The following is a 25162-nucleotide window of genomic DNA, read 5'->3' as shown; positions in this document are numbered from 1 at the left end:
TATGTTGTCTACCCCATTGAAATAATAAACTCCTTAAGGGTAGAGGCTGTGTCATTTTGTTTTTGTATCCTTAAGATCTAGCAAAGTACCTGGCACATAGTAGGAATTCAGTTGAATCTGTTGAATATGATACAATGAAATTTCAGCACAAAAAAATCTGAGTACCTCCTTAACTCTTGTAGAAATGGAGTTTAATCAATTTCATAATTAAATACATGTGATTTCTATGGTAACAAGTTGGGTTATTCTCAATCATGGCTCAAAAGTAAAAAAAGATGACAACTGAAGAATATTTTGAACAAAAATATTGAACCAAGATGTTCTAATTCCAGAGTTTTAACTTTACTTGATAAAGTTGTTGGGATAAAGTGGAAAACTTGACGCAGATTTTGGAAAACTTCTGATTCCAAAACAAGTTCTCTTTCCAATATTCAAATATGAGAACCTCCAACTGAAAAATCTGGAACTATAAGAATTTTCAAAAATAGGGCTTTGAAAGGAAGGTTGGAGAGTGGAAAAGTTTGGGTTTATCACCAAAACTATAAGGATTTTTAAAAAGTAATTTTCAGCTCCATCCTACCCCATATGATTGAGGAATCTAGGTGCTCTTCTCTTTCTTCTCTCTTCACACCCTCTCAGTGACTTCATTCTATGGGTTCAATTCAATTATCATCTCTATACAAGTGACTCCCAAACCTATCTAACTAACCCCAATTTCTCCTTTGAATTCCAGTCCCACACTTCCAGCTACTTGTTGCACAAGCATTTGCCTGATAATACCTCAAACTAAATATGTCCAAAATTAAACTAATTGGCCTCTCTAAAGTGGACCTTTTGTCCAACTCCCCTGTTTCTACTGACAACACTAAGATCCTCCTACTCAGCCAGGTTTGAAGCCTTGTAATCATCTTCAACCTTTTCTTCTCCCCTTCTAATCAGTTGCCAGTCCTGTCTTTCCCATCAAACTTCCCCCGACCTATTTGTTGAACTATCACAATAAGCTTCTAATTCACATCCCTGCCTTCAATCCTCCCTTTCACAGAAGTGGAATTTTCTTAATGGGTTAGGTCTAACTGGGTCATTTGTCTGCTGGTATCCTATTGCTAATTCTATAAAGTTTGGTCTTAGTTTGACATTTAGTTTAATTGTGGTCTTCCACAAGCTGGCACCATTCTAGTCTTATTTCAGTTTACTTCCCTTTATACACTTTCTATTCTAGTCCAACTGAACCTAACAGCTCTTGACACGTAATCTCCCATCTCTATGTTTTTGCACAGACCATCCTCTATAGCAGAATACATACTCTTTTCATTTTTCGCTTTTCAAAATCCTTATCACCTTCCTTCAAGGCTCAGCTCAAGAAGCAACTTTTTTATAATGCCTCCTCTGACCTCCCAAGCAGAATGTAAGATCCTTGGGGTCAGGGAATATGTCATTTTGACTTTAATCTTTATATTCCCAGTAGGGAGGGCAGTACTCTATACATAGTAAGCACTTAATATGTGTTTGTTAAAATTAATGAAGAGGATAGGAATCTCTTCCAATTCTACTCTTCTCCTTTTCTTTTTTTTTTGGTGAGGCAATCAGGGGTAAGTAACTTGCCCAGGGTCACACAGCTAGGAAGTGTCAAGTGTCTGAGGTTGGATTTGAACTCAGGAACTCCTGACTCCAGGTACAGTGCTCTATCTACTACTCCACCTAGCTGCCTCTCTGTTACTTTTCCCTGAACCAGAGTAATGGGTCAAGGAGAGACTCACTGTCAACGGGCAACTTGTAAACTCAGATTCTATTAAAAATACCATGGGAAAATTAAGTAGCAATGCCAATATGCTTCTGGAATTATGTCTAGTTAGCAGTATCTGTGGCGATCATCTACCTTCCCTAATCTAGTCCACACTTCCAAGAGGTGTATGAGGGCTGTGGTGATATGTAGCTTCCCTCTGGTGGTTTCCTTCATGGACGATGGGGTGGGGTCAATCACTTTCCTTCTACTCTATGTAAAACCTCATAAAGATTCCTACAAAAAGATGCCCATAAATTCTCATAAAAATTCAGCGATTTTACAAATACTTTCCTCCAACCACCCCCATAAAATTGTAAGTGAGCAGGGTCTGTATCAGTCAGTTAGAATTTATTAAAAGTCAGGCACTGTGCTAAGTGCTGTGTCCTCTTTAACTTTGTAGACCCAGCACCTAACGCAGCACCTGCCGAGGATCAGGGGATTTTAGAATTGCAAGGAACCTCGGGGTTCATCTAGTTCATAGTAGATGAGGAAACTGAGCCCTAGAAAAGTGATATGATTTGTCCAAGGTCACACTAGGAGTGAGTGGCCGAATTAGGATGGGAACCTTAGGTCCTCTGCCTCCAAATCCATCCTGGCCACTGTGTCACATGTGCCTCCCTTTTATATGCATGCTTTAAATGTTTACTGATTTGAATTGGGTGGAAATAAATCGATCTGTTCAGTTAAATGTGATTAGTCCTATGAGGGATGAAAATCCCTTTCCCTTTGTTGGTTTTATCAGGGAAAGTAATACTGCCTATAACCAGAGGTCTGAAAACCAAACCTGGCAGATACCACCTGATTAAATGCAGAGCTTTTGACCTTTCTGTGTCACAGACCCTTCAGGAATTCTGGTGAAGTCTATGGAACCCTTCTCAGAATAATGTTTTTAAATGCATAAAGTAAAATACATAGGAATATAAAGAAAACCAATTATATTAAAATACAATTATCAAAATTTAAAAAAAGAATAAGTTCATGGACCCCATCTTAAGAAGTCCTGGATTAAAGAGAAATTCAATTTCATAGAAAAAAAAAACCTTCAACAAAAGACATTCTTCTAATTAGATATTTGAACACCAATCCACAGGCTTATATATTTCAGACTCGTGTAAGTGGACTCTCAAACATGTTACAACCATATATATAATTATAATCAACTCTCTTGTGGCTGTCTGGATTGTCCATGGAAAACTTTAAAACCAAGGTAATTTACTTTCTCTTTTAGCGAAGGTAGATTTGGGGGTTTCTTGAACACCACACCATCATAGGATCATAAACCTATGATTTCATTCACATAGGGAACTCTCAGAAGAGATGGAAGCTATCTCAAAGGCTCTTATTTTACAGCTGAGGAAACCGAGACCCAGGGAAGCGAAGTAAGTTGCTCATAACACAGGTAGTAAATGGCAAGAGCTAGGATTTAAAATCAAGTCTTTTGATTCCAAGCTATTGTACTAAACTCTCTCTAGATCGTGTATGCAGTTATCCCTTCCACATCATGGGTTTCAATATCTTGTGGATCAGAATAGAAATGAAATGGGAATTTTGGGAGAGTTTTGTGGAAGCCGCAGATGACATTTAAAGGCCAACAGACAACATAAAGCCTATGACCAGATACTTAACCCACATTTTACAAGAAAACTGTAAACACTCCACAGAAGAAAAAGAAAAAAAAATCAGACTTCTTCAAAAAATTTCACCAGGATTTTCCAAAACACTGGAGGAGAGGGGGGAAAAGAGGCAGCGCCTGTTCCTCGATGTAGAAGGGATAAATAACTGTATACAGGAATTAGAAGCTAGGCTCTCTATAAGTGTAAGCCATTACCTGAACTTCTGAATTAAACTCGCCAAAACTAAATAGCCTCGATCTTAATTCCAATTCTGCTGCTTTTTCTTCTTCTCGAGCACAGTTATTCTTAAGCATTTCTTTTTGATCCAATAGAGCTTCTATGCTGCTATTCCTGTTACAAAAGAAGAAAAAGACAGTGTAATCCATGAATACAGAGCTTTAATAGGGTGAATTTCCAGAACTGGGGGACAAGATTAAAAACTCTCACCCTCTACCTAAGAAGAACCAAAGGAAATAACTAGACATAGAATTAACTAAATTAATTAGACATAGAAATTGCTGCACCCTAATATATGGTTTATGAATGGACAGTTGAGTTGAGTAAGGTCTTTCAAACTCAGTCAATTAGACCAGAGTGCCTTCCAAATCTCTGAAGCTGTAATCCATAAAAACACATCTTGCTGGGTGCCATCTACATAGCCATCCATTCACTTTACAATCTTTAATAAGAAGAAATGATGAAAATATCACCACCTGGACCCTACCTTGCTGCCTAGGACTTCTGGTGACCTCATTCCTTCCCACACAAATCAGAAGATGTTGGTAGCAACTGGTGAGCTTGTTTTCAGTATTGGCATCCTATGCTCTCTGTCACCACACTCCCAGAAGAAGATGTACCTCCCAAGAAGATGTTACCTGCAGTGTCTTTTACCCTTCATTAGGGAAACCCTGACTATTCTCTTCCTCCTAGGACCATCCCTAAACACTAGAATTTTTTTCTTTGTTTTTCCCCTAAAAATACATTTTTATTGATATCTTTAGTTTTTACATCACCTAGATTTGCCCCCTGAATCTATCCCCCTCTGCCTGCTAGAGGTATATTTCTTATAACAAAGAATTTTATTTTTTAAAAAGTGAAAAGCATTCAGCAACATCTATTAATACATTGAAAAAAATCAGACATTATACACAATGTTTCACATCTGTGGACAGGCCCCAATCCCCAATCTCCGAAAACGACCATTATAATTATTATATGCAGCTTAGGCACAACGTATAGAGGCAGTGTGGCGTGGTGGTTAGAGGCTGGCTTCAGAACCAAGATGATGAAGGCTCAAGTCCTGTGGCCCTGGCTAGGTTACGTAACCTTTCAGTGCCCTACATAACTTTATAATGCTATAAGTTAGAGACAGGCTGCCAACAATATGCATTGGTAGACGAAGCTTTCTCTTCTGGGAGTTCCCTATAGGAATGAAATCATAGGTCCAGTTTCTATCCCTATTAGATTTTTAAAAACAACACCAAAAAAACCCAAACCAAAAAAAGAAAAAAAACAAAAACAAAAAAACCCCAACCCTAGATAAGAAAAAGAACATGAGAAATTTGGGACCAAACTTAGAAATTCCTTCCCTGTTTTGGATGGCTTACACTTTATCTTGTATAGCTTTTTCTCTTTTTGATACATCTTCTAGAGTTTCATCAATATCTTGGGAATATTGTACCAAAGTAAGATTCTGCTCCTCCAGCTTGGTGAGGACCTGAAGTAACTCTTCTGGTTCTTTGAAGTAAAGCTCTGGTTCCTATTCAATTTTTAAAAGACACAGTGTTGTGCTCCTCTTTAAAGACTTACCCCATAAAGCACACAATTAGCTTCAGGCTGATTTTTTTTTTTAGTTTAAAACAATGTCACACAGTGGAGGAACATGGTCCTGGTGATGGGTGATAAAGAACATGGAGAAGAAGACCAGGGTGAAGGAGTGATGCTAGAGGGAGAGATGTATTGGGCAGGGATGGGGAGTCAGGTAAAAAAGAGGCTGGATTCTGAAAGGGTAATCAAGTGGTTATTTGGTCAGGCAAGAAATTTCCCAAAGTGGGGGAGTGGGAAAGGTGAGGAGAAGCAGATAGAACAACAGGGAGAAGGAAAAAAGAAGGCAGATATGGAGAGCATCAATCAATCAATATGCATTGATTTTGTCATTCAGTCATTTTTTTGGTCATGTCTGACTCTTTGTGACCCCATTTGGGGTTTTCTTGGCAGAGATACTGGAGTGGCTTGCCATTTCTTTCTCCAGTCCATTTTACAGATGAGGAAACTGGGGCAAACAGGGGGAAGTGACTTACCCAGGGTCACACACAGCTGGTAAGTGTCTGAGGCTGGATTTGAACTGGGAAAGATGAGTCTTGCTGACTCCAGGCTTGGCGTTCTATCCACTTTGCCACATAGCTACCCTCATTCATTATTATTGTTATTATTACTATTTATTAGCCAAAGATACTGGAGTGGTTTGCCATTTCCTTCTCCAGTTCATTTTACAGATGAGGAAACTGAGGCAATCAGGGTGAAGTGACTTGCCCAGGGTCACACAACTAGTAGGTGTTTGAGGCCAGATTTGAACTCAGGAAGATGAATCTTCCAGACTCTAGGTGGTACTCTAAACACTGTGTCACCTGCCTGCCCCTAGGCATTGATTAAGCATCTACTATGTGCCAGGTACTATGCAAGACCCTGAGAATACAAAAACAAAAATGAAAGTCTCTAACCTCAAATAATAATAAAAAATAGCTAGCACTTAAGCCTTTCACAAACCCCATCTCATTTATTTCTCACAACGACTCTGAAGGGTACGTGCTAATTATGCTCTCCATTTTACAAATGATGAAAACTGAGACTGAGAGGTGTATAGCTAGTATCTAAGACTTTAGGATTCAAATTCAGGTCTTCCGTACTCTAGGTCCACCTAGTTACTGTAGCTTATTTTTTATTGGAGGGGGGGCAATTATATGTACATAACACATCCCATACAAGAGTAAAAGGAGAGAAAGGGGGACATAGAGGTGGAATAAAGAAACAGCAAAAAATGAATACAGAATGGTCTAGAGGGGAAAAGGGTGAAGGAAGAATCTAAGCCTCTTGAGGGCAGCGACTGTTTGGGGTTTTGTCCTTGTATCTAGAGTATTGTTGTTGTTGACTTTCATTCACAAAGAGGACCAAAATGACAACCCTATGCTGGAGTCAAGGTAAAGAGCTTCCGACCGCGGCTGACAAATATGAGCTCGGAATGTTCTACCCCAGGTCGGGCACAAATAGTCCATATGAGCATCTGGAGTAGATTCTCTAAACTTGCTCATCTCGCATTTCTTTGGAGTTACTTTAATTCTACTTTGCTTATATAGCACAGCACCTTCTCTGATGAGGGCACGCCATGCTGGGAGGTCCTGTACCAGCATCTCCCGTGTCACACAATCAATTCCAAAGTTCTTTAGAGAGACCTTGACAGTGTCCTTGTATTGCTTCTTCTGACTGCCATGTGGCCGCAGTCCCAAAGGCCGTTGGTCTGGGACTCTCTTCTTACTGGTGGAGAACAATGCCCTGCACCTGTGTCAGGAGGTGGGGTGGAGGTGGCAAAAATGAGAGAGAGAGAGAAAGAGAGTGAGTTCTTCAGTCTCTTTGCCCTTTACAATGGCTTCAGGTTCTTCTGGTCCTCCAGAGAGAAGATGAATGATGCCAACCCTAATTCAGGTTGCTGAAGACTCTGGCAAGAAGCTGACATGGAAGGAGCTGGCAATCTCCATCATGTCCCTGACTCATTTTGTGTGTACTCATCAAGGGAACTTCCCCTTGTGTGAAATCTCTCTCTCTCGGATGAGCTGAGTTACCCAACTCCCAATGGGATAGCTCCTTCTCTCTGTATTGTCTGGCATAAATCCTTCTATGTATACTTTCTCCAATTTCTGTTTTGATATAATTTGGATAAATGAGTTTCTTTGATAATTGCTAAATGTATTTATTATGGAATTGGTACTTGGTGGGAAAAGAGTCAAGTCTTAGATATAAAGTTTGGAGTCCTCCTCCCCCAATAATGAAACAGTCATCAGAAGTTAACTTAAACCTGAAAATCACATCCCCTAGACTAATAATATTTAAGGGAGCAGATAGATATAATTCTAACTCAGTACCCTCTCTCTCTGAGGAGAGTGGAGTGGCCACTTCTGGCACCAACCTCCTGCTTTTCCTCCTGGCAGGAATTAAGGTCTCTCTTGGAGAAGGATGGGGAAAGAAGAAGCTAAAGATGTATATTTTACTTCCCTTTAAGTCACACAACACCCCCATGCTACATGTGGAGACAGTACCAGGATCCAGCACAGTGCCTTACACATAGTGGGCGCTCAATAGATATCTGTTAATCAAATAAAGGTACCACATGAAAGGAAAAGGAACAAAGTAAAGAAAGAAAAGAGAACTTGGTTTGAATTCTAATGGTACCACTTAATATGTATATAACTTTGAGCAAGTCAATTTATGTTTCTGGGCCTCAATTTCCTCATCTGTAAAATGAAAGGATTGAACTAGGTGACATTTATGGTTTTTTCAAGCCCCAAATCTTTTAATCCACTGATTAAAAGTTTAAATTTTAATTTAACTGAGTTTAAGACAGAAGGGAAAGAAGAGAGGGAGATAAGAGGGCTGGTGAAAAGTAGGGAAATAGGAGAGTAAAGGGGAAAAGGACACTCGGAAGTGTGTTTCCTAGGCCCTCATGTTTTATGGAAAGATCATTCTTCAGTCATCTGTGGTCCTCCCAAAAAAATGCATTTCATCTAGGTGTGTCCTGATAACAATGTTGTAATTATATGTAAATAGAGAATGTCTATGTAACCTTAGAGAAAGTTTGAGAAGTGTTTGAAATTCCCCAAAAGTAAGATTTTAAAAGAAGACATATGTCCATGATTTTTCCACTGAACAAGTATTTAAATAAATCAAGAAATATCATTTGGTTACCAAATCGCAGTCTACTTCATCAATACCAAAATCCAAACTGTCTTCTGAGCTAATACTTGCAGCCCTGTCCAGAAAAAGAAAAAAGAAAAATTAAGTTACTGCCTCTTTCGTCTCATTTCTTCCCATTTATCTTGTGTTGTTTTCTTTTTTTACCAAGTTATTTTTTTTCATGGAAAAAAACTGTCATGGAATAGAAATTGATTTAGTAGTGCTTTAAGAATCGGATTCTAAGGAGCAACACCATTTCAGCAGCTTGCCTAGTCTATTAGGGACACAATGACTCAATATGTCCTCAATTCCATCAATTTATCAGTTGACAAATAATGATCACATCATGTGGGCTGGTTACTGGCTTCTTTCTACAAGCTCTAATACCATAAAAAGTACCATAAAAAGCAGCGGTTACAAAATATACAAAAGTTATCAATAGCTATATGGGAAAAATGCTCTAAATCACTAACAATTATATAATGCAAACTAAAGAGACATGAAGTTCTATCTCATACCCAACAGACTGGCAAAGTTGACCAAAAAACGGAAAATGGTACCAGCCTATTAGTGTTCTATTGAAGTGGTCCAGCCATTCTGGAAAGCAATTTAGAACTATGCCCCCCAAATCATCACATTTTGCATATCCTTTGACCTAGTAATTCTGCTATTAGGCCTATGCCCCACAGAGATCAAAGAAAGAGGAGAAAAAAAAACTCATATGTATAAAAATATTCTGGCAGCTCTTTTTGTTATGGCAAAGAAATTAGAAACAAAGGAGGTACTCATCGATTGGAGAATGGCTGAATAAATTATGGCTTATGTAATACTATTGTGCTGTAAGAAATGATGAAAAAGACAGTTTCAGGGAAAACTCATATGAATTAATGCAGAGTGAAGTGAGCAGAACATGGAGAACAATTTACATAATAACAAAAGCATTGTAAAGACAAACAATTTCTGATCCACTTAAGAAGTCTGATCACAATGCATGATTCAAAGAGGACCATCGATAAAGCAGGATACCACCTCCAGACAGAAAGGAAATGGGTATATGTTTTTAAACATGGCCCATGTTGGAAGTAGCTTTACTTGCCTATGTATATTGGTTACAAGGGTTTAATTTTTCTTTTTTTTCCCCCAAGGGGAGTGGAAATAATGGAAAGAAATGATATTTTTGTTATTTGAACAAATAAAGTTTAATGAAAAAAAAAGCAAGCATAAGTTATTAGAGGCCAACTAGTCCTCTCCCCTCATTTTACAGAAAGAGACGTGACCTGCCCAAGTTCACACAAACCATAGGTATCAAAACCCAAACCTCTGACTCTGGAGCCAGCACAATTTCTGATATAAAATGCAGCTTCCAGAAATAAATGAAGTAACAAGTGCAATGAAGCATGGAAAAACTTCTCAGCAATGAGCACTCTCCAAAAATGGAATGTGCTACTCCAGGAGGTCATAGGTTTCCCTTTCTGTGGAGGTCTCCACACATAAACTGGATGACCACTTGGGGATGCGATGGAGAGGATTTATATTTAGGTATGGGTTAGGCTAGCTGGCTACTGAGGGATGCTTATGTTGTCAACAAGGAAATGTCACAGATTTTTAAAAAAATTATAATACTTAAAAATCATTTAAAAATTTTTTGCACCTACTGAATGTCAACGCCCTGAGGCTAGACACTAGTCTACACACCCTAGTTATGGCCCTGTCTCCTCCAGTTCACACTGATCTCTGCAATTTCAGAATGCCTTTTGTAGTGTTTTTCAATCTGTAAGCACCTTTACGGGAGCAAGGGAGATACTGCAAGGTGCTCTGAGAATCCAAATGCACATCCACAAATAGGAAAACATACATTTTGTTACTTAAGTTCTTTGAGGACAAGAATTGTTTCATTTTTCTTTGCATCCCCAGAACCTAGGCAAATTCCTGGCACATTTGCTGTTGTTGTCCAGTCATTTTTCAGTTGTGTCTACTCTTTGTGACCCGATTTGAGTTTTTCTTGGCAAAGATCCTGGAGTGATTTGCCAATTCCTTCTCCAGCTCATTTTACAGATGAAGAAACTGAGGCAAACAGGGATAAATGACTTGCCCAGGGTCACACAGCTAGTAAGAGCCTGAGACCAGATTTGAACTCAGGAAGATGAGTCTTCCTCATTCTAGGCCTGGCCCTCTATCCACTGGGTCACCTACCAACCTTTCTGGCACATAGTAGGCACTTAAATGCTTGTTGAATGACTATAGATTGAATAAACAATATATCTCACTATATGTGTATTATACATATTGGCATACTTACACCCATTTTTCTCTTTCTCTGAGTCTGTTATTTTTGTTTACCAAACCTGAACAATGTGGGACAGAGGTAGAGGCCCTGGGCTTTGGAGTCACTAGACCTGGGGTCAAACGAAACAGCCTCCAAATCCCACTTCTAAAGTTTACTACCTGTGTGACTTTGAGAAAGTCTCTTGAACCCTCTGGGCCTCAGTTTCCTCATCTGTAAAATGAGGGGGTTGGATTAGATGACCGCTGAGGTCTCCTCCAGCTTTAGGTCCACGAACCTGGAATGTGTCACAGGAACACTCACAGCCCTAGAAGCAGATCCTTTGCTTTGGTTAACCGAAGCAGATATTCTGATTAAGTCTTTAGGTGATTAAAGGGTGATGGAAGCGTTAGAAAAAGGGAGCAGTGTACCCTCAGCAAGAAGGTCTTGCTGATGAGGACGGGCAGAATCCCGAGCTGCAACAGGCAGGAGGGGAAGGGATACATTTTCCAAGGTAAGAAGACCTCGACACAGTTAAAAAGAGAGTGTGCTCAATGACAGAGAGTTACATTACTCCTCATTGGCGGGGCAATACCAAGGACTCTCCACTGGGGGCAGTAGAGAGCAGCAGAGCGCACTACCTGGAGCCGCCCATGGGGAACAGAAGACCGCTAGCTCCATGTGTTACCTTAGTTACAGTTGCCTGATGCCATTTCTGCATTACCGCATTCGCCCTTCCCCATCGCCCCCATTTTCCTCTCCCCTAGGGGCAAGTAGGTGGTGCAGACGAGTCCTAGACCTGGAGTCAGGAAGACCTGAATTCCAGACCCTACACAACTCACTTTACCTCTGCCTCGGTTTCCTCATCTGTAAAATGGGGGTGATAGCATCTATCTCCCAAAGTGGTTGTGAATATAAAATGAAATAATATTTGGAAAGCGCTTAGCACAGTGCTTGGGCCATAGTAGGTACTTAATAAATGCTTGTTATCTATCTATCCTGATACGGGGAACGAGGTCAGCAGAAAAAATTCTAATGAGCTCTACTAGACTGAATCTGATATCATGGGATCATAGGGTCACAGATTTAGAGCTGGAAAAGTACGTATTAGAAGTTATCTACACCAATCCTATTACTTTACAGATAAGGAAACTGAAGTGACTTGCCCGAGGTCACAGAGGCAGTAAGGAGAGATGCAGGACACGTTCTGCTGCATGATCTGGTCTCCTTCTCCTTCACTGTTCCACAGTTTCTTCCCTCCCCATCTTGACCCCTTGGATCCAGCATATGACCTTGCCTCTGGATGACGGAGGCAACGTAGCCTAAATTCTCTCAATTTCACCCTATTCGACCTCAGAGCTGTCTTCACCCATTCCCTCCTTCCAATATTGCCTGCACTGAAACCACATTTTAATGCTTCATCACGGCAGGGAGATGACCGTGGGCTCCCAAATGCTTTGCTAGGGCCCCCGGCAGATCCTGCCATGCTGGATTTTTATACCTGACCACACGCCTCATAGTCCTTTGGTATGGACTTCTGATAACAACTGTTTCAAGAGAGGTAATTAATTTCATACTTTACTTTGGTGATTCGGGTTTCTTTTTTTCAGGTGAAACTTTTTTTGACTTTCTTTCTTCTTCGTGGAGGTTGGTTTGTGAGGTTGTTTTTTTTTTTTTTAAGGAAAAAAATAACACAATTAAAAAGATTTTATAGTCACTAGAATATGCATTCTCTGTGTGGATATATTCATGGCATTTTGTTACTGCATAGAACATAAGTTAAGCTTAACTTCCTCATAAGCTAAAAGCTAACGTCCTCATAGGATCAGAGACTGACAATGCTAGAAGGATCCTCGGAAGGCATGGAGGCCGACCCTCTCATTTTACAAATGAGGAAACTGAGACCCAGGAGGTCTTAACCCAGAGTACCATAGGTCTTGACAAGAGTCACATAGCTAGTATCTGAGGGTTCAATCCTGCGTCTCCCCCTCTGTCACCTCTCCTACCCAGCTAATTGCCAAGTCTTGTTAATTCCATCTCCTTGACCCTTTCTTTCTTTCTCTGTTGTCACCCTCACCCCACGCCCTTACCCCCCAGGTCAGACTTTCATTACTGCTTACCTGGACTACTGGAGGAGTTCCGAACTAGTCTCCCTGCTTCTACGTTCTCTTTTCCTAATATAGAGGTCTGATTGTGGTACCCCTCCCCTCTGCTACCCCTATCCAACTGAAAAAAACCTTCTATAGCTCCCTATCACCTACCAAATAACTCCAAACTGGCATTCACGGTCCCACTACATCCTTTTCCAGACTTCTCTCACATGGTTCCTCTCCATCTGTACCTTTCATACAATCATAGCTTTACATACGGAAGTGACCTTACAGGTCAGAGGATCAGAGACCTAGAGCTGGGCCAGTGCAACCCTCTTATTTTACAAATGGAGAAACTAAGACTCGGAGAAGAACAAAAACTTGCCCAAGGTCATACAGTCACTAAATGGCAAAGCTAAGACTTGAGTCAGTTCAAGTCCAGCCCTCTTTCCACCATTCCACTATTCCACTATTTCCACTATACGAGTTTTCCTATAAACTTATAGTTTAAATGAATTATACTTTCGTGTAACTATTTTACCGCCTCCACCTGAAATGTAAGCTCCTCAATTAGGGGCGGAAAGTGTGTTTAATTTTTTTTTGTGCTGGTCCTGGTGCCAGCACACACACATTCAGAGGTATTTAATCAACAAGTACTTATTAAATGCTTATTATGTGCCAGGCATTGTGCTAGTTGCTGGGGGGTCCAAGTATAAGAAGCGAGATACTTCCTGCCCTTGAGGAATTTACATTCTTACTATAAGACTGCTGAATTAGACCTATGGGAAGCTAGGTGGCACAGTGAGCTGGAGTCAGGAAGATGAGTTCAAATCCAGCCTCAGATATTTACTGGCTGTGTGACCCTGGGCAAGTCACTTCACCCTGTTTGCCTCAGTTTCCTGATCTGTAAAATGAGCTGGAGAAGGAAATGGCAAACCAGTATCTCTACCAAGAAAACCTCAAAAGGGGTCATGAAGAGTCAGACAAAACTAAAGTGACTGAACAACAAAATTAGACCAAATTTTTTTTTGGGGGGGGTTACATCTGTTTTACTGAAATAGACTTGTCACTAGTAGATTAGCCCCAAGGAAACCCATGCCTGAAATTGTGCACCTTTGGTCTCAGTGCTCAGGGTTGGTCCTAGGCAAAATTAGGAAATAGATAATATTGGAGTTTTAAGCACCATCCCACATCTCTCTTCCACTACTCCCCTCTCCTCTATTCCCAAGATGCCTCCTAACTGCCCTTGGAGCACCAAATTTTTTATGTTTTCTGCCCTGCTCTCCTCAACAGAGCTTATTTGTTATTAAATCTAAGGTTTAAAAATTCCAAGTGTAAAATATAAGATAGGGATGGGAGCTGTGATTTCATTAGTACAGGGAGTTCCCTGGATAAGGAAACTTTGCTGGTGGAGCTCCTAGAGAATCCTAGAGAATGGTCCGGAGAACGGAGAGGCTCAGTGACTAGCCCAGGTGACACAGCCAATATGTATCAAAGTCAGAACTTGACCAAAGGTCTTCCTGGTTCTGAGGCAGTTTTTCTATCTGTGCTATGTTGTTTTTCTTAAAATATAGATAATCAAAATTTTATACAACTAAGTTCTCACCATTAAACCTTGATGTGTGACATAGAGGACATAGCAGAAACATATTGTTGTCATAAAATTAGCATCTAATTATCTTATATCTTTTTAAAAAAATATTGACTCCTGACTATGATTTATCTACAACACAGAGAATATATGTGCCAGGCACTGTGCTAAGCACTTTACAAATATTGTCTCTTTTGATCCTCACAACAACCCTAGGAGATAGGTGTTACCATTATCCCCAGTTTACATAGGGGGAAACTGAGGCATACAGAGGTTAAGCGATTTGCCCAGGGTCACACCACTAGTAAGTATCTGAGGCTAGCTAGATTTGAACTCAGGTCTTCCTGACTCCAGGCCTGGCACTGTATCCACTGTGTCACCTAGTTTCAGAATGAATGAATTATAACGGATGTAGGAGACACTTAACTTCTCAGCCACCAACTGCCTCCTTGAGTCAACTATTTATCAAAGCACTCTCTCTCCCCTTTCTCCCCCCTCAACAATAACAAAAGATCAGGCAGTGAGACCTGACTTACCAAGGGACATTTTTACCTACAATTAAATTCAGGTCTGAAACTGGGAAATGAGAAACTGTACATATTGTTGATCTTAGAAGGCCTGGCAGGGACTCAGGAGCCCAAGGCTCCTCACCCCCTTCTCTTCTCCCTTCATAGCCCTATGGTACTGCTGGAGACCTTTGGGCACGGAGCAGCCCCCATGATTCAAGATTCGAAAGTCTCCTTCCCCCACCCCCCTTTCACATATAAGCAGAGCATTTCATCTGGCTAGTGTAGACGTGATCCATATGCTGACAATCATTATTAATCTTGATCCTTGATGAAAGTACAGGTCCCTTTCCTAGGCTTTGAGATGGCCACCTTCTGAGTTTTTCTTTCTTTGGGAGGGGGCCTCAGACCCTTGAGACTCCAGTTGAAAACTTTTTAAACGGCCAGAGTCTTCCATATTCAACGTCTTGATCATCTCAGTGTTTTCCCTGGACGCTCGACTCTTTGGAGTAGGTAGTGACCCTAAAAGGAGGGGAGGGGAGAGACAGAGAAAGAGACAGAGAGAAAAACACAGAGAGACACAGAGAGAGACAGAGAGAGGTGTTATAACTTTTAGTAACAGGTTGTAGGATTGAGATATCAAGCCTTCTCTTATCTCTAGCGCCTTACTGGCCCCAGTTGATGTGGGTGTTCCCTATGCGTGTTTCCTTATGACTCTTCCTTTCTCTTTTTTAACTGCCCTTACTATGGCAGGCTCATACACTCCCATGCCTTCAACCACCTCTGTACTGATAACTCCAAAATCTATACCTCCAAGACTGACCTCTCTTCTTAGCTCTAGACCTGCAAATCCATCTGCCTATGGGACATCTCCACTTGGATGTCCCATTGGCAGCTCAGAATCCACTTGCTAAATAAAATAAAATTTATTATCATTACAATGATTATTACTGTCCCTCCCTACCTTGTGTTTAATCACCTTGCATTGATTGATTGATCTATTATCTATCTATCTATCTATCTATCTATCCATCTATCTATCTATCTCTCTATTTATCCATCTATCTACCTATTCTCTTTATATTTGTTCTCTAGAGAGGTAGGTAGAGCAGCTAGGTAGCTCAGTGGATAGAGTCAGGAAAACCCATCTTCCTGAGTTCAAATCTGGCCTCAGACACTTACTAGCTGTGGGACCCTCCTTGTTTGCCTCAATTTCCTCATTTGTCAAATAAGCTGGAAAAGGAAACGGCAAACCACTCCAGCATCTCTGCCAAGAAAACATCAAAAGGAGTCACGAAGAGTTGGGCATGACTAAAATGACTGAACAACAAGAGTAACACAAAACTTAACAAAGGACTGAAAAACAGCGAGATGACTTGCCAATCAAGTCACACTCCCTTTCCTGGTGTTCAGAGGACTTTACATTCTGGAACTGAGGCACCTTTCCAAGCCTCATGTTGTACTACCAACCCACCACCTATACAGTACCAAAGTGAACTATTCACTGCCCCTGTTGTCTCTCCTCCTGCAGCTCCTCCATATGTCTCCCATTTCAGCAGATGCTGCCTTCTTTATAGAGCCCTCCCTGGTCACTCAGGGCCCTAATTCATTTCAGGCCTCATGAATATACTTACCCTATAGCAGCCTCCAGAGATAGGGAACCTACAGCCTCAAGGCTACCCCTGGGCCCTAGCCCAGTCCCTCCAGGTGTGCCCTCCTCAATCAATCAACAAGCATTTATTAAGATCCTACTATGTGTTTTATGAAAAACTAATAAAATAGACAAACCCTTGGTTAATTTGATTAAAAAAAAAAAAGAAAACCAAATTACTAGTATCAAAAATGAAAGGGTGAATGTACTGCCAATGAAAATGAAATTAAAGCAATTATCAGGAGTAATTTTGCCCAATTCCATGTCTGTAAAATTGATGAATATTTACAAAAATATAAATTGCCCAGATTAGCAGAAGAGGAAATGGAATAATTAAATAACTCTATCTTGAAAAGGAAATTGAACAAGACATAAATGAGCTACCTGGAAAAAAATCCTCTGGACCAGATGGATTTACAAGCAAATTCTACCCAATATTTAAGAAAAAATTAATCCCAATAACAACATAAACTTTTTGAGCATTGTTTGAACCTTACTGTCATCACATTTGGCTCAAAGAGAGAATAACATAATCAGTTAGGTATACAAATCTAACTTACCCTTTAGGAAGTAGAAAGGGTAAAGGGAAAAGAAAAGGGAGGGGGATAATAGAAGGGAGGGCAGACTGAGGGGGATGGTGGTTGAAACCAAAACTCTACTGAGGAGGGAAAGGGAAAAAGGACAGAAAAAAGCATAAATGAGGGGGGAGGGAAATAGGACGGAGAGGAAGACACAGATAATAATCATAACTGTGAATGTGAATGGGATAAACTCTCCCATAAAATAGAAGTGAATAGCAGAGTGGATTAAGAACCATAAACCTACAATATGTTGTCTACAGGAAACACAGTTGATGCAAAGGGATATACATAGAGTAAAGGTAAAAGGCTGGAGCAGAATATATTGTGTTTCAACTGAAGTAAAAAAAAGCAGGGGTAGCAATGCTGATCTCAGACAAAGCAAAAGCAAAAATAGATATAATTAAAAGAGACCAGGAAGGAAACTACATCCTGCTAAAAGATACCATAGATAATGAAGTAATATCATTGCTAAACATATATGCACCAAGTGGTATAGCAGCCAAATTCTTAAAGAAGTTAAGGGAGATAGAGGAAGAAATAAATAGCAAAACTATGCTAGTGGGGTACCTCAACTTCCAACTCTCTGAACTAGACAAATCTAACCACAAGATAAATTAGAAAGAAGTTAAGGAGATCAATAGAATCTTAGAAAAGTTAAATATGGTTGACCTCTGGAGAAAACTGAATGGGGACAGAAAGGAATATACCTTTTTTCTTAGTGGTACATGGCACCCACACAAAAATTGACCATGTACTAGGGCATAAAAACCTCACAATCCAATGCAGAAAGGCAGAAATATTAAATGCATCCTTTTCAGATCATGGTGCAATAAAAATTACATGTAATAAAGGGTCATGGAAAGATAGACTAAAAATTAATTGGGAACTAAATAATCTAATCTTAAAGAATGAGTGGGTCAAACAACAAATCATAGAAACAATCAATAACTTCATCCAAGAGAATGACAATAATGAGACAACATACTAAAACTTATGGGATGCAGCGAAAGTGGTTCTTAGGGGAAATTTTATATCTCTAAATGCTTATGTGACTAAAATAGAGAAAGAAGAGAAAAACAATATAAACTATTTTTGAAAATAGGTAAAGAAGGAGTCCTAAGAAATTCCTTCTATGACACAAATACGGTCTTGATACCTAAACCAGGGAGAGTACCAACAGAGAAAAAAAACTATAGACCAATTTCCCTAATGACTATCCATGCAAAAATTTTAAATAAAATACTATCAAGGAGATTACAGCAATGTATCACAAAGATCATATACTATGACAAAGGGGGATTTATACTAGGAATGCAAGGCTGGTTCAATATTAGGAAAACTATTGGCATGATTGACCATTATCAATAACAAAAACAACAAAAATCATATGATTATATCAATAGATGTAGAAAAAACTTTGGACAAAATACAATACCCATTCCTATTCGAAAAAAAAATCATTAGAAAGCAATGTAGAAAGAAAGTAAATGGAACCTTCCTTAAAATGAAAAATAATAATTATCTAAAACCAGGAGCATGTATTATCTATAATAGGGATATATTAGAAGTCTTCTCGGTAAAATCAGGAGTGAAGTAAGAATGTCTATTATCACCACAATTATTCAATCTTGTATTAGAAATGCTAGCTGTAGTAATGAGACAAGAAAAAGAAATTAAAGAAATAAAAGCAGGCAATGAAGAAACAAAACTTTGCAGATAATATGATGGTTTACTTAGATAACTCTAAAGAATCAATTACAAAAACTAGTTTAAACAATGAACAACTTTAACAAAGTTGCAGGATATAAAATAAACCCACATAAATCATCAGCATTTCTATATATTACCAGCTAAATCCAGCAAGAAGAGGTAGAGATGAAAAAATATCAATTGCTCATAGGTAGGCTAAGCCAGTAGAAGGAAAATGAAAATTTTTATGGAATTTATTTATTTATTTAGTGCCATACCAATGAAACTATTTTATAGAGCTGGGGGAAAATTCATCTGGAAGAAAAAAAAGTAAAAAATATCAAGGACCTCTATGGAAAAACATGTAAAGGATGGTGGCTTAGCAGTACCAGATTTCAAACTACATTACAAGGTAGTAATCATCAAAACTATCTGGTACTGGCTAAGAAAGAAAGCGATGGATTAGTAGAGTAGATTAGGTACACAATACACAGTAGTAAATGACCATTGTAATCTAGAGTTTGATAAACCCTAAGATCCAAGCTTTTGGGGCAAGATCTCCCTATTTGACAAAAACTGCTGAAAAGCTGCAAAGCGCTTCAGCAGAAACTAGGCATAGACCATTATCTCACACTGTATACATCAGGTCAAAATGGGTAAATAATTTAGACATAAAGGGTGATATCATAAGTAAATTAGGAGAGCATGGAAAAAAATTACCTGTCAGAGCTATGGATAGGGGAAGATTTTATGACCAGATAAGAGATAGAGAAGATCTTGGGGAGCAAAATGGATAATTTTGATTACATGTGATTAAAAAGGTTTGGCACAAACAAAGCCAATGCAGCCAGGATTAGAAGGAAAGCAGAAAACTGGGGGGATAATTTATAAGTTTCTCAGATAAAGGCCTCATTCCTCAAATATGTAAGGAACTGAGCCATATTTATAAAAATAAGAGCCATTTTCCAATTGACAAATGGTCAAAGAATGTGAACAGGTAGTTTTCAGAAGAAGAAATCAAAGCTATCATCAGTCACATGAAAAAATAAGAAATGTATATTAAAACAACTCTGAGGTACCACTTCAAGCGTATTATAGTGGCTAACATGACAGAAAACAAAAATAATAAATGCTGGAGGGGATGTGGGGAAAAAAAAGGGATGTTAATGCATTGTTGGTAGAGTTGTGAACTTATCCAGTCATTCTGGAGAACAATTTGGAACTATGCCAAAAGGACTATAAAACTGTGCATGCCCTTTGACCCAGCAATACAACTATTAAGTATGTATCCCAAAGGGATCAAAGAAAAGGGAAAAGGGCCTATATGTACAAAAACATTTATAGCAGCTCTTTTTGTGGTGCCAAAGAACTGGAAATTGAGGGGATGCCTATCAATGGGGAATGGCTGAACAAGTTGTGGTATATGATTGTGATGGAATACTATTGTACTGTAAGAAATGACGAGGGGGATACTTTCAGAAAAACCAGTAAAGACTTACATGAACTGATGCAAAGTGAAATGAGCAGGCCCAGGAAAACATTATACACAGCAATAGCAATATTATAACAATGATCAACTGTGGAAGACTTAGTCATGCTAATCAAGACAATGATCTAAGACAATTCTAAGGGACCTATGATGAAAAATGCTACTCATCTCCATAGAGTGAAATAGTGAACTCTGAGTGTAGATTGAAGCATATTTTTTTCACTATTTTATGTTTCTTGCTTTTTATTATTGTTGTTGTTTTGGAACATGGCTAATATGGAAATATGATTTATATGACTTTAAAAAAATCTTACTACGTGCCAAGCATGGTGCTAGATTCTGGAGATACAAAAACAAAGCAATCCCTGCCCTCAAGAGGCTTACATTTTACTAGAAAGAATCAATGGCATCCACGGATAAATATATGCAAACCAATTTCCCAACTGCCTGCTAGATGTAAGCTACAGGGCAACACTTCCACGTTGATCTGCCTATCTGGCTCGTTGACTTTTGTCAAAATCTCAGAAGAATTCTCTGAGAGACCAAGAAGAGGAAGATGGGTTTTTCCTTCCCATATTAAAGAGGAGGAAATAAAAGATCAAATATATACATGTCTTGTGTTATGAAAAACTAGGGTTTTTTTTATATACCAAAGGTATGTCCAGCCCTGGGATGGACATACTGGCTTCCATATTGAAGATACAGCCATGGTCAGTCATTTCTGTGTGTTCAGATTTCTCAGACACATTTATCTCACTAACCATGTTAATTTTTTGTTCACATTCCAACAGCCAGTCACATTCTTTAGGCTAACCATCCCTATTTCAACCAACTGATCCTTAGTAGAGCAAAATCTTAAGGCCCAACCCTGTCCTTGTTGCACCCCCCTGGCTCCTTTCTAGATTATCTATGTCCTTGCTCAAATATGGCACCCAGAAATGAACACAATCTGTCAAATGGGATCTGACCAAGGCATAGTACAGTGGGACTATCATCCCTCTAGTCCAGGGCACTACACTTCATCTCAAGCAGACTGAGATAATATTAGCTTATTGGCTACCATATTGTGTGGAGTTTGTAATTCAACTAAAAACTTCAGATCCTTTTCAGTGGAAGTAATGTCTAACTACATGTACCCCAGATCATATTGGTAAAGTTTGATTGTTTTAAAAAAAATTCAAGTGAAATACTTTATTTGTAACACTATTAAATAACATCTTATTAGATTTGGTACCATGTTCTAATCTGTCAAAATGCCTTTAGGTTGGAATTCTGTCTTCTAACATGTTAGTTACTTTTCCCAACTTTTTTGCACCTGAAAATCTGAGATGCCTGCCATCTGTGCTTTTATCTAAATCACTCACAAAAATGTGCCACTTGGGGTATTTGTTGAACCATTAATGACTACAACTTTTTTTAATCCATTCATTCAATCAATTTTAAATTCATCTATTTATACTATTACCTATTCCATATTCTGCTATCTTTCCTTAAAAAAATAAACAAGCAAAAAAAAAAACCAAAAAAACACCAAATGCTGGGCTACCATCCTGGTAAACCATACAAGGGGTATGCTGGAGTCAGTTCATACTGGCTTCCTTTATTAAATTTTCAGTGTGAGCATTTACAACTCAGAAATTGGCAAACACTACAAATCTGGGCTTAATTTATTTTTTCTTGATTTTCTAGACTGAAGAAAGTAATGGAGAAGAAGTATACTTAGGTTACTCCCAAAAATTTACAAAAAGACTAGAATCAAGCTTAGCAGTGTTTGTGCATTTCTAGAGAACTGGTTAATTATTTACTAGCATACCACTGACCAGCTCTATAGTATTCCCCTAATCCATCAGTTTAGTACCATTGTCAAAACAGGAAATAAGGTTAGCCTGGCATGACCTGTTCTTCATGTTGATTCTCTGTGATGACTACCTCCTTTTCTAGAGGTTCACTAACTATCCTTTTAAAAATATGTTCTAGGGGCAGCTAGGAGGTGCAGTGGATAGATCATCAGCTCTGGAGTCAGGAGGACCTGAGTTCAAATCTGGCCTCTGACACTGAACTAGCTGTGTGACCCTGGACAAGTCACTTAACCTCATTGCCTAGCCCCTTCCCCCCAAAAAATACAATATGTTCTAGAATTCTGCCAGAAATTGAAGTTAAGCTCACTGGCCTATCATTGGAAGATTCTACTCTCTTTCATTTTCTGAAAATCAGAAATTTGCACTTTTCCAGTACTATACTACATAATAATTGATAAATCTTAAATGGAAATAACAGATTGAGGAAAATAAAGGGAGGGCACTTTAGGAGTTGGAGAAGGGAAAAAAGAGAGGACAGAGCATCCAAAGCAAATATACATGTTTTCCTTTCTTCTCATCTCTGACCAATCATGCTAAGACAAATTAATGTAGATGGTGAGTTAAACAACTCAGTCAGAAGTGTGTAGGCTGCTAGTACATTATAGGTTACTATCCACTGACATGGCAGTCTTCAAAGTTATTTAGATTTGAAGGGTTACCATCTTCTGTAGTGGATATTCCTGAAGCTTTCCTTGGACTGTCCTTGTCTAACTTTGACTTCTTCACAATTGATGGTTCTGGATTGAAGACAAAAAACAAAATTCTTAAATTATTCAGCTATCAAGAATGGCAAAGCTATTGGTGTGACATAATGAATTCAAATTATAGAAACAACATAAAGAAACATACATAGAATTGTAGAAACAACATAAAGAAACAACATAGAAACAACATTTCTTACAGCAAAAGATTTGATAACTTAGATGAGAAAAATCTGAGAGAAGCAAACAATTGAGCCAATTTCTCCAAATATTCCCAACTGTCTCAAAGATTACTAAGGCAACTAAGAAGTTAGGTGGAAAAAGTGATAGTCTTGGAATTAGGTTCAAATCCAGCTTTAGATATTTACTACCTGTGTGACCTGGGCAAGTCACCTAACCTCAGTCAGCCTTAGTTTTCTCATCTGTAAAATGAGGGGGATTGTACTTAATGACCTCTGAGGTCCCTTTCAGATCTAAATCTATGATCCTAAGCGAAAAAAATACCATCATAAGCAAAATGGAAATCTTAGGCAGGCACTACATTAATATATGATGCCTTACTCATAATCCATACTTAATAAAAATAATGTTGAATCATTTGAATAAGTGAGTAGTTTGCTAGTGCTCATGGGTCTTCTGATCTTTCTGAGGATTAATGGCACAACCAATCCTAATATGATGTGACAATCTTGAGGTTCTTTAGCATCCTGGTTGCTCCCCTGATACTTTCTAGGTTATAACAGCTTATAACAATAGAAATAATAATAATAATAATAATACCTAAAATTTGTGCACAGTGCTTTGAGGTTTGCCAAACTCTTACACATATTACATTTGACCTTCGCAACAACCCTATGAAGTAGGTGCTCTTATTATTAATTCTTTTTTTTTTTTTTTGGTGAGGCAATCAGGGTTAAGTGACTTGCCCAGGGTCACACAGCTAGTAAGTGTTATGTGTCTGAGACCGGATTTGAACTCAGGTCCTCCTGACTTCAAGACCAGAGCTCTATCCATTGTACCACCTAGCTGCCCCCGATTATTATTCATTCATATAGATGAGGAAACTGAGGCTCAAGAGAGGTTAAGTGAATGGCGCGGGGTCACCCAGCTAGTATCTAAGTAAGTGGGGGTTCAAACTCATTTCTTTCTGACTCCAAGTCTACCCTCTATTATTCACTATGGGACCTTGCTGTCCCTTTAAAACATATTAAGAAAGCATTTTGAAAGCATTGTAGTCTACCAGGTATGGCAGTATACTCCTATAAGCCCACCCTACCTAGGAAGCCAAGGCTGGCAGATCCCTTGAGCTTAGGAATTCTGCGCATGAGTACAGCTCAGCCAATCAGGTGTCCACAGTAAGTCTGGAAATAATATGGGCAACTGCTGGAAGTGGAAGACCACCAGATTGGTGAACCACTTCAGATTGAAAATCAGTTCAAAGCACCCACATTAATTACTAGTGAAACTGGGTCTGCGGGTAGCCCCTGCACTACCAGCATGGGGGAGATGGGGATACCCAGTTTTTCAAAAAAAAAAAAGATAAAAAGCCTCCTACCCTGCAGCCTGAGAACTAATCTGATTAGTCTTTCTCCAGCAACTGTGAAACAATGTCCTGCTCCCCCCTCTCAGATCAGCCCAGGAAGGACTCCTCCCCTCAGGTAATTATTGTGGAAGAGCAGTAGCCTCTTCTAAATGCCCAGAAGAGATTCGAATTACTAAGACTCACCTAAGGGTAATACCTTCTTTCCCCATTTTTATGAAGGGATTAGGATTTTGATCAGAGGGAGGAAGTCTCTGATTACTATGGGTCACCTGTGACCAACGTGGAGTGGGGGTGGTGGAACTGACAGTCCTTGAGGGGAATGGTTCTCAGTTTCTGATGAAGGCTTTGGACGCCTTCTTGGAATGATGTTTGTAAATGCAGAAAATAAAATCCCCAAGATTGCAAAGGAAGCCACTTATACCAAAATGCAGCTATCAAAATATTTTTAAGAACAAGTTTAAAGACTCCAAGTTAAATCCTGTGGAGGGATTGACTAGTTTTAGAAAAGGAATCTTCTAGGATTAAAGAACTATTGTTTTGTTTGACGAAGCAAAATGTTAAGTTTTATTTTACCCTGAGCTGTTTCATGTTTTATCATACAGTGAAAGTTCCTTGTTCAAGACTTCTATATCTGTAACTTCAAATATGTCTTATGTTAGCTATCCAAGGAAGAAGGGGACTCTACCCAGTTTTCTCTTAAGCAGAACAATGCTTGAATTTAAAATAATGATAAACTAATAAAATAGTATCTGGAAAATTTGTGCCTGCTGTATAGTAGAGTGTTAATATTTTTCTTCAGCAATATGTATATGTACATTTATATGCATGTTTACATGCATATTCATCAACTGATCAACAA

General features: G+C 39.0%; 1 protein-coding gene across 1 annotated transcript in view; it reads right to left on the bottom strand.

The window, feature by feature from the left end:
* Positions 1-25162, bottom strand: part of CCDC38 (coiled-coil domain containing 38) — a 44389-nt gene that overhangs the window by 8424 nt on the left and 10803 nt on the right. The window contains exons 7-11 of the mRNA XM_027855803.1: positions 22719-22796; positions 12186-12237; positions 8353-8416; positions 5004-5155; positions 3612-3747 (exon numbers count right to left, since the gene is read on the bottom strand). Coding sequence (XP_027711604.1) covers positions 3612-3747; positions 5004-5155; positions 8353-8416; positions 12186-12237; positions 22719-22796 — 482 coding nt within the window. The remainder of the gene's footprint in view (positions 1-3611; positions 3748-5003; positions 5156-8352; positions 8417-12185; positions 12238-22718; positions 22797-25162) is intronic.

This window comes from Vombatus ursinus, unplaced genomic scaffold (assembly GCF_900497805.2).
Source record: "Vombatus ursinus unplaced genomic scaffold, bare-nosed wombat genome assembly UNPS02011334.1, whole genome shotgun sequence".
NCBI lineage: Eukaryota > Metazoa > Chordata > Mammalia > Diprotodontia > Vombatidae > Vombatus > Vombatus ursinus.
This window is presented reverse-complemented; position numbering and strand designations above follow the sequence as displayed.